General features: G+C 42.0%; 1 protein-coding gene across 1 annotated transcript in view; it reads left to right on the top strand.

Moving 5' to 3' along the window:
* The first annotated feature begins 218 nt into the window (after window positions 1-218).
* Window positions 219-10850, top strand: part of KIAA1210 (KIAA1210 ortholog) — a 46003-nt gene continuing 35371 nt past the window's right edge. The window contains 5 exon segments of the mRNA XM_040266616.1: window positions 219-235; window positions 353-423; window positions 6093-6255; window positions 7805-7931; window positions 8174-8299. Of these exon segments, the coding sequence (XP_040122550.1) occupies window positions 219-235; window positions 353-423; window positions 6093-6255; window positions 7805-7931; window positions 8174-8299 (504 nt within the window).

Below are 10850 nucleotides of genomic sequence, written 5' to 3'. Positions count from 1 at the left end.
GGAGCCAAATAAATAAAATTTAGAAAAAAACAACAAAGATTTGTGTGACTATCACAATTAACTTTAGAATATTGTTATCACCTCAAAAAGAAATTCTGTACTCTGTCACTCAAAAAATACCTCTAACCCTAAGCAAAACACTTTCTGTGTTTACCTATCTTGTACATTTCATGTAAATGGAATCATTGTCTTTTTTAAAGGAAGAATAGTTCTCTCTAATGGCAATTCCCTTTATGTATCTTTTCTGGCATAGTTTAAGAATCTAACTGGAGGATAAGGAGTTGGGTAAAATGTGTGATATACTGGATATCAAATGATTTTTTTTGGTTTCTTGCTCTGTATTTTATTTTAGTGAACCACTATTATCTGAATCACTATTTGAAGTTTCTGGCAGTGTGGAAATTCTGGAGACCGGTGATAAGGGTAAGTAACCCAATAGAATCTTGATAACTAGAACTAGACTTGTTTAGTGTGTTTAACCCCTAGAAGAAAGAATCAAGTCACAAGAAGACAAGTTCATATCAAACTTCTAATGACAATAGACTCAGTCAGTATTTGCTTTTCCATCTTCTAAGCTCTTCTCTTTCATCTCAATCTCTGATAGTCTAAAAAGTTTTGTCTAGACCTTGCAGTCTTCCTTGAAGATGGTTACCAGGTTCTGTTTACTAAGGCAAAAGAAGTATTTCTGCTTAATCAGAAAAAGAAACCAGAACAGGCCATGATCTGAGAGGTTCAATTGAGGTTTTGCCATAGATAGTAATCCAGATTTAACTAACAGATAAATTTGTAATTTTGAGGTATAAAGGGGGTATAGTAACAAAAGCCATCACCATAGGCTTCTATTAAATGGGAACAATTTACAAAAATTTCTTTTGCAAAATCTACTTAGATGTGTATTCATTTAAATTATAATTATAAACTATGAATCCCCCGTGAGTGATAGGAGACCATGAATGGGGTAATAGGCAAAGGTCACTAAACAATGATTAGTTTTACTGACACTGAAAAAAAAATGTGGGGGGAAGGGGAAGAACCCAAAGATATAAGGTGAGACATTGAATTTAAAGACAGAACTGAATTGAACAGTTCACTGGGTTGTTCTTCAATGATTGCTGAGTTTTCTTAGTAGTGTGTGGGGTAGAAGACTTGGTCTGGAAAGACAGAGAGCAGGGAAGCTTCTTGTGGCTTCCCAGAGGCCTGACTGCACTAATGAAGTGAGTAGGGGGATGCTGAACATGGTGCACGGATCCCTCCAGGGCAGGGCTTGGGTCTTCATCTCTGTGTCACCATTGTTCAGTATTGGGCCTCAGAGAACGTGATTAGACACTCAAAAGTTTTTAAGAAATGAATGAATAAATAAATGAATGATAGGCCTCCTCACCAAGGCAGCCCCAACAACCAAATGAACTGACCTATCTTTTTGGATACGAGCTAGACAGATGTCTACCAAAAAAGATGGCAATGCAGTGCATCTTGATGAAGAGTGGAGGTAAGGAAATACCCTTTCTCTATTAACAATCCTTTTTAAGAGACCAAACATTTGGGTACATTTGTAGTATGAGTCATTGCCAGACAGAGAATACAGTGGCTGTTGGGAAGTTGAAGGGAAGAAAGGCTAATTAGAAGAGTTTTCTTTCCAAGAAGCAATGCAAGAGAGCAAGGTCACCATTATGTGCCTTGCATTTTGAAAGCTCATTAAGTTCAACCCAGAAGGGCTGCCTGTGTGCATGGTAGATAAGCAAATACACAATCCGAGGCAATAATTTCTTCATTGGAGTTGTGTTTTTTTCCTCTGGGGGAAGGTCAGGGGATGGCTTCCATGGGCTGTTTCCTGGCATATGACATACTGCCGGCCCTCAGTGGATGGGGATGTTGAAAGCTACTGCCTGTTTGGGAATATGTAGTCCTTGGACTTGGACAGGGAGGTCAATGGCTTTGTTACAGGAGAAATCCAGACAGCTGTCAGTTCACTGACCATCACTGCTGTGCCTTGTAGGGAAATAAGTTACCCAGTGTATAGGTGACTTACATAAGCGTTGTTGTTGTTTAGTCACTAAGTCATGTCCAACTCTTTGTGACGCAATGGACTGTAGCACACTACGCTCCTCTGTCTATGGTATTTCCCAGGAAAGAATACTGGAGTAGGTTGCCATTTCTTTCTACAGGGGATCTTCCCCACCCAGGGAATTGGGAAAGTTCATAAACCCAAATGAGCTTTTTGGCCAACCAATATTTTACATCCTCATGGGAAAATAAGCTGTAAATGGAATAAATGGAAGATTGGAGGGAAATTGGAATGTGTGCATACTTAATTTTTAACACCTGTTATAGTTCTTACGGAGAAGGCAATGGCACCCCACTCCAGTACTCTTGCCTGGAAACTCCCATGGATGGAGGAGCCTGGTAGGCTACAGTCCATGGGGTCGCTATGAGTTGGACACAACTGAGCGACTTCACTTTCACTTTTCACTTTCATGCATTGAAGAAGGAAATGGCAGCTCACTCCAGTGTTCTTGCCTGGAGAATCCCAGGGATGGGGGAGCCTGGTGGGCTGCTGTCTATGGGGTCACACAGAGTCGGACACAACTGAAGCGACTTAGCAGCAGCAGCAGCAGCATAGTTCTTAAGTCATTAGTCGTTTGGTTAATTTAGGAACATAAAAATGTGTTAAAGCATAATTTGGTTTGTACAAATTATGAAGTTTTGTACAATTATGTTTGGTACACTCAGTTTTACAGCCTGAAAAGTTTATTGGAAGTGTTTTTATTCAGTTATTAAGTGTTTATAGATTGTGTCACGGATCTAGCTACCACCTGCTGATTCTCTCCTGTCTCTCTTTGCTGGTATGTAAGAAGCACGTTTGCAACTTGAAATCCTCTAGCTTTGCCCACCTCCCTTCCCTTCTGGGATTTCTAAGCAAGAAGGACAATAACCATTATGCTTCCCAACACTGAGCAGAAAGTTGTTCTCATTTCAGAAGGCCAGAAGGAGATCTACCTGTCAAGAATCAATAAATCCCATTCCTTCTGTTTGAAAAATGGCAGTGCCTACAAAGGCTCCTTCCTGTTTGTGAGGTGGCACTGCCCAATTCTTTATCACTAGGCAGGAATTATTTAGTGGTCTGTTGGAGCTGGCACATGATGACTTCAGAGGCTGTGCATGTCTCTTCCTAAATGTCATATTACTAGCTTGAAATTGACCACAATGGGAGTATTTACACCACAGAAGTAGGCAAATACTACAGATAAGGGCATTTACCCTGAGATCTAATTGGTAAGTATATCCCAGTAAAAAACTGAGTATAGTCATTAACAGAGTATAGTAATCAGGATTTTACATAAAAATCTCCCTATTTCATGGATTTTAGAAATCCTTAGGGGGTGGGAAGATTAAGAAAGCTGGGGAGCAAAATGCAGATTATTTTAGAGCCAGCCTACTCTGTCCTGTATACTTTTCAGCACTTTCACATTGAATCCTCACAGTAGTTCTATGAGGTCAAACATCATTTTAAATAATTCATTATCCTAGAAATTCATTTAATTTTTTTCCTTAAAAAATTAAAGAAGGGAACTTGGGAAAATATATATTTCCTAATGCATCTTCATGCTTTATTCTGACTGTCTCAAGGTACACTTGCCAAATGTATCCTAACCGTGACCCTATGTAGGTGTGTGTGTGTGTGTGTGTGTGTGTGTGAAGTTGCTCAGTCGTGTCCAACTCTGCGACCCCATGGACTGTAGCCACCCAGACTCCTCTGTCCATGGGATTCTCCAGGCAAGAAGACTGCAGTGGGTTGCCATTTCCCTCTGTATATCCTACTAAATGAGAGATTCCTCAGACCTTTCAGAACTGAAGTTACTTAAGCAAGGATTATCAAGCATACATACTACCATCTTCCTTCATTGCCCCAGTGGTGCTTCTCTTTATCTATAGATGGTTAGATGGTTAGAATTGATAGATCAGTTTTACAGATAGAATTGAATCTGGTCTTAATATACAATAATTGATTCCTTAATTCTAGCTCATGTATTAGCATTTACTATATGCCAGATCCTATGCCAAACTCTACTACATTATTTACAATTTATATCAATCCTGATAAGGGCCAGTATTTAAATGATGGCTGCTTAAGAATGGCTCTGCACAGTGATCTCAATTTAAGGAAGGGATGTGACAAGCTATGTTGGTTTTCTGCACCCCTCAGTGGATTCAGTTGTCTCTGGAGTGTCACAATGTGTTTGCACTGTGCTAGTTGCTAAAAAGGATGCTAAAGAGGGCCTGCCTACAACCCTGAGTTGGGGGACAGTAGCTAAAACATAGAACCGTATCTTATTCCTTTCTCATTGATACACAAAACATAGTAAGTGCTTGACCTTAATAAATGTTCACTGAATAGTTGAATGAATGAATGAAGGCACAGACTAGAGAACATTCAGATGCAAAATGTGTGGTGCCAACAGTCAAGTTTTAAGTGTGCAAAAAGGAACATGAATTGTAGTGATGGTGGAAAATTGGACTTAAGGCAGGCCTTGAGGTTTAGAAACCTTTCTAAAGGTTCTAGACTAGGCAGGCCCAGGAGTAATCAGTACACAGACAGGCCATAGTATTTCAGCACTAGAAGGAGGCCTACTTCAGCATTTGCCTAAGTGTGTTTTGCTAAATGTTCTGCATACATGCACTGGGGAGACAGCATTGTTACCCAGTTTCTTGGCACTTCACCATCCACATAGGCATGCTGAAGTTTCAGAAAAGTTTTGTTGGAACACAGACCCCTAAACTGTGTTTAATCAATGTTTTCCAGATTGACTAGACTGCAGACCCCCCTTTTCATGCAACAGACCTATGAGCATCCCTCTGAACACGCTTTGGGAGACATTGATTAGCATGATCCCCTCATTTTCCAGCTGAGCCCCAGAGAGGTTGAGTGACTTGCCTGTGGTTACAGAGCTAATCAATAGCAGAGCCAAACCAAGCTCAGTATTCCAGAGTTTTCTTACTCTCTGGTGGTGTTTTACATCATACCACTAAGCCTATCTTATAACAGTCTTGTTGGCTTCCAGAGACCAGGCTGTTGGGAATTGGAATGAGACACCTGAGTTGGTAAATTACTGCATGTGAAGCAATAAAAGCAGGTTCCTTCTCACGGATGAATGCAGCACAAACTTCCCTTCCCTCCCCCTCTTCTGAGCTGGGAGAAAGATGCATGTGCTTATTAGGAAACTCAAGAAAACCCAGAGAGAGCCTGAAGAGCATTGAAAGTCACATTCCTCACTGCTGGCTGTTTTTTTTTTTTTTAATGATAGTAGAACAAACTTTCAATTATTTGCATGTGCAGAGGGCAGCAGCCCTGTAGGTAATCTGAACCAATCAGCAATAATTGAGGAACAGTGCACCTAATACACCCACACATACATGCACACACACACACACTCCCTTGCAAAATTCTTTGGTGACATTGTCACACCTTTTGCACAGGGAACTTCTTTGCCCAGCATCCCTTTCTGCCCAATTCCTGGCCCTCTCCCTTCCTCATAAAGCCCTTCTTAGAAGACATCTTCCATGACCACACCAACCCCCTGCACTCATTCCTTGGGTCTGCATCCTTGCAGCACACAGGTTGGGCAATACCAGCTCCCACATGGATTTCCAAAGGTCCTGAAGTATCTGTCACATGTGGAAGCTTGGCTTCCCAGCTGAATCATGAAGACTCCAGTGATCAGGGTACCAAGTGCTTATGTTGGCTCAAAAGTTGCTGTGTATGAATGAACTTCTTAGGGCCAGGGAAGAGGTGTGTGTTAATAGTTGAAATTGAGAGGCAAGTGAATGCAGGGTGAGTTGAGCCTGAATAGAGGCTGCCCAGAGGCCACAGCCTGGGGCCTGAGCTTCTGCTTTCACCAGAAACTCAGATACTTTGTTGATGAGTTCCTAAGAAGAGAACAAAGCAGATGAACAATGCCAGGGGCACTGGTGGGAAAGCTAGGACCCACAGGGCCTTTAGGATCCTACTCCTCATTCCCATCACAAAAGCCATTTCCTCTCCTGTCTTCCCTTCCATCATCACACTCTGCCTCACTTGCATTTACAACTTCCAGGAAAAAAGAAATCCAGATTTAAAGCCTTCAAGAGCTTCTTTGGCAAGAAGAAGAAAGAGCCCAAAGAAGTCCAGGGAGGGAGACGGCTCAAACCAAGCTTGTCCAGTAGCAGTATTGAGATCTCTTCTCTGAAGTCAGTTCAAGGTCAACAAACCATGCCACGGTAAGCTCAGGAGGGGTGGGGGCTGAGGGCAAGGCAAAAGGCAGGGAGCTACATCCAGATCCTCCTTTGACAGCTGAATCATCACTGGCCTTTGGCCGAAATTACTGACTGATGGCCTGTTGTATACAAGTTCAGTTCAGTCGCTCAGTCGTGTCCGACTCTTTGCGACCCCATGAATCGCAGCACGCTAGGCCTCCCTGTCCATCACCAACTCCCGGAGTTTACTCAAACTCATGTCCATTGAGTCGGTGATGCCATCCAACCATCTCATCCTCTGTCATCCCCTTCTCCTCCCACCTTCAATATTTCCCAGCATCAGGGTCTTTTCAAAAGAGCCGACTCTGGAAAAGACCCTGATGCTGGGAAAGATTGAGAGCAGGAGAAGGGGAAGACAGAGGATGAGATGTTTGGGTGATATTACAGACTCAATGGATGTGAATTTGAGCAAGCTCCAGGAGTTGGTGATGGACAAGGAAGCCTGGAATGCTGCATTCCATGGGGTTGCATAGAGTAGGACACAACTCAGCAACTGAACCAAACTGAACTAATAAGACAGTTAGCAAATGTGTTATACTGCTTACTAACAGCACAGAGGTCTCATTAAAATGGACCTTAATGAGTGCATTGAATGTGAGGAATTTCAGATAGCTTTACTAGGGAGGGAGATGGTTTTGCACCAAGGGGCTTGCTTCATATCTCACAAGCCATACATTATAGACCATTGCCTTATAGGTCTCAGTCAGTTCAGTCACTCAGTCATATAGGTATAAGGAAGACTAAGATTAGCTCTACTAAAATCCAGAGGGTGGGGTGGAAGAGGGAAGATCTTTTATAACTTTCACCTTAATAATAGCAAGACTCAGAGTCTTCCTTCCCCTTCCACAGTGTTGTCACTGCTGAACTGTATACTTTCAGTGGTGAATTATATGGTATGTAAGCTATATCTCAGTAAAGCTATTATATAAAAAAATATGTGTGGATCATTTGAAAACATTAAAATTATGCAGAAGTACATAGAGTATAAAATGAAAGTATCCCTGCTGTTCCTAGTGCCATTCCTCAGAGGGAAACACCACTAACAATTTGGTGGATATCCTTCCGGACTTTTCTCTATGATCACAAACTATATATGTATGTAATATATGTGTGCTCAGTCACTTCATTCATGTCTGACTTTTTGTGACCCCATGGACTGTAGCCTGCCAGGGTCCTCTGTACATAGGATTCTCCAGACAAGAATACTGGAGTGGGTTGCTATGCCCTCCTTCAGGGGATCTTGCCAACCCAAGGATTGAACCAGAGTCTCTTATGTCTCCTGAACTGGCAGGCAAGCTCTTTACCACTAGCACCACCTGGGAAGCCCATGTCATATATGTATATGTATTAAATGGGACCATACTATTCTTTATTTTTTCACTCAATATCTCATGGAAGACTGTGTGTGTCAACGCATATGCTTCTGAGGTGTCTGTGGTAAGCCATAGTATAGACACACATGTATCTTTGGTTCCCTTGGCTGCTTTCATAAGACTTTTTCCTTCCTGGCCAGGGCCAAGAGCAGAATCAAGATCAGAGCCATGTCTCATGACAGCATCTTTGTGTTGGAGCCTGACCCTGAAATATCAGAAAGGAAGCTATACCCCTCTCCAGAGATCCCAAGAGGCAGACCTTTGCAGGTAATGGTGAACTCGAGCATCAGCGCATACTTGGACTACTCCTGATTCCACCCCCACTGTTGTAAACACTGAATAAGAGAATATCTAAGTATATGATGTGCTTCCCTAGTGCCTGACACACAGTATTGGCCAGGATCACCATATTCACTTCTCTTTATGCACCCCCAAAATGCTCTGAGTATTATAACGGTGACATTAATGTGCAGGCATTCCAACCCCCATGTTTTTTCTTTCTTCCACAGAGATCTCATGTTTCTACTACTCTGCCTAGAGCTAGGACTGGTAGCATGCATGAAGCTATGTTTGGAACTGTGCCAAGAGGTGCAGCCAGAAGTGAATTCCATGTTGCAGGCTGCAACACCACCGAGGTAATAAAGTAGAATTGCTCAAAGTCAAACAGGCAGACCTATGCTTGAATCTCTGCTCTACTATTTATAGGCCTTGTGACTTTGGGCTGATTACTTAATCTCTCTGAGCCTTCCTTTCTTCATCTATAATGGGTATAATATAAATATCTAGTTCAAGGGGTTGTCTGTGAGGATTGAAGAAAGACTCAGAGAGATTAAAGAAATTGTTCCAGCTGACCATATAGTTAGTGGTAGCCCTGGAACTCTGACTCAGATGTGTCAACCTCCAACCTATAGTCTTTCCATTAGCCCAGTCTCTAAGGTGTTGAAATTATCTGGCCCTGCCTCAACAGGAAGGAGGGCACATCTTTAGTCTCCAGTGTGTGAGGAAACCTCACAAATAGCTGAGGAAAGAAGAGAAGGGAAAGGTAAGGGAGAAAGGGAAAGATATATCCATCTGAATGCAGAGTTCCAGAGAATAGCAAGGAGAGATAAGAAAGCCTTCCTCGTGATCAATGCAAAGAAATAGAGGAAAACAATAGAATGGGAAAGACTAGAGATCTCTTCAAGAAAATTAGAGATACCAAGGGAATATTTCATACAAAGATGGGCACAATAAAGGACAGAAATGGTATGGACCTAACAGAAGCAGAAGATATTAAGAAGAGGTGGCAAGAATACACAGAAGAACTTTACAAACAAGGGCTTAGGTAACCACGATGGTAACCACATTGGCGTTACCATCTGTCGCCTAAAGATAGATATCCTGGAGTGTGAACTAAAGTGGGCCTTAGGAAGCATTACTATGAACAAAGCTAGTGGAGGTGACAGAAATTCCAATTGAGCTATTTCAGATCCTAAAAGATGATACTGTGAAAATGTTGCACTCATTATGCCAGCAGATTTGGAAAACTCAGCAGTGGCCATAGGACTGGAAAAGATCAGTTTTCATTCCAATTCCAAAGAAGGGCAATGCCAAAGAAGGTTCAAACTACCACACAATTGTACTCATTTCACACTATGTACTCTGCATATAAGTTAAATCCGGAATTTCACACTATGTACACTGCATATAAGTTAAATAAGCAGGGTGACAATATGCAGCCTTGACGTATTGTTCCCAATTTGGAACCAGCCTGTTGTTCCATGTCCAGTTCTACCTGTTGCTTCTTGACCTTCATACAGGTTTCTCAGGAGACAGGTAAAGTGGTCTGGTATTTCCATTTCTTTAAGGATTTTCCACAGTTTGTTGTGATCCACACAGTCAAAGGCTTTTGAGTATTCAGTGAAGCAGAAGTAGATGTCTTTCTGGAATTCTCTTGCTTTTTTCTATGATCCAATGGATGTTGGCAATTTGATCTCTGGTTCCTCTGTCTTTGCTAAATCCAGCTTGAACATCTGGAAATTCTCATACTGCTGAGGGAAAAAATGGAAACAGTGACAGTCTTTATTTCCCTGGGCTCCAAAATCACTGTGGACAGTAACTACAGCCATGAAATTAAAAGACACTTGCTCCTTGGAAGGAGAACTACGACAGACCTAGACAGCATATTAAAAAGCAGAGACATCACTTTGCCGACAAAAGTCTGTCTAGTCAAAGCTATGGTTTTTCCAGTAGTCATGTATGGATTGTGAAAGCTGGACCATAAAGAAGGCTGAGAGCCGAAGAATTGACACTTTTGAACTGTCATGCCAGAGAAGACTCTTGAAAGTCTCTTGGACTGCAAGGAGATCAAACCAGTGAATCCTAAAGGAAATCAACCCTGAATATTCATTGGAAGGACTGATGCTGAAGCTGAAGCTCCAATACTTTGGCTACCTGATGTGAAGAGCCAACTCATTGGAAAAGACCCTGATGCTGGTAAAGATTGAGGGCAGGAGGAGAAGAGGGCAACAGAGAATGAGATGGTTGGATGGCATCATGGACTCAATAGACATGAGTTTGAGCAAACTCCAGGTGATAGTGAAGGACAGGGAAGGTTGGTGTGCTGCATTCCATGAGGTTGCAAAGAGTCAGACACAACTTAGTGAGTGAACAACAAAAGCCAAGTAAAGCCTGTAAAAGTTAACTGCCATTACTACAATGATTATTATTACAATTGTGCTTTGGGATTTTTAATCCCCAAGGTCTGTTCTTAAGAACCCCCAGTGGGGTGTAGTAGTCATAAGAGGGCACCTTAGAGGTTGGCCAGGAGTACTCCACAGGCAGAAACTCAATGTGGCTCCTTTTCTTTGGCTTTGAGAGTTTGACATCCATCTGTCCTGAGCAGGAGCAGAGCCTATGACAGAATCCAGCATGTCAGCTTCATGTCAACAAGGATTTTGTTTTGTTTATTGCTATAGACCCAGTGCCTAGAATGGGTGTGGCACATTGTACATGCTTAGCCAGTATTTGTTAAAGATAAAATCAGGGATTCTGATACACATCAAGAGGATCATGGCAGGGGCCAGTGCCTCAAATTCAAGTATATAACATGAACTACTAACTGGAATCAACTAAATCAGTCTGCTGAAGCTCAAGGTAAAACCAAATGAACAACTTTTATCCCCTTCAGAAAACTAGTCATCCAGT

The sequence above is a fragment of the Oryx dammah genome, unplaced genomic scaffold, assembly GCF_014754425.2.
Source record: "Oryx dammah isolate SB20612 unplaced genomic scaffold, SCBI_Odam_1.1 HiC_scaffold_23, whole genome shotgun sequence".
NCBI lineage: Eukaryota > Metazoa > Chordata > Mammalia > Artiodactyla > Bovidae > Oryx > Oryx dammah.
The sequence above is the reverse complement of the archived record's forward strand: the minus strand, read 5'-3'. Positions and strand labels throughout refer to the sequence as shown.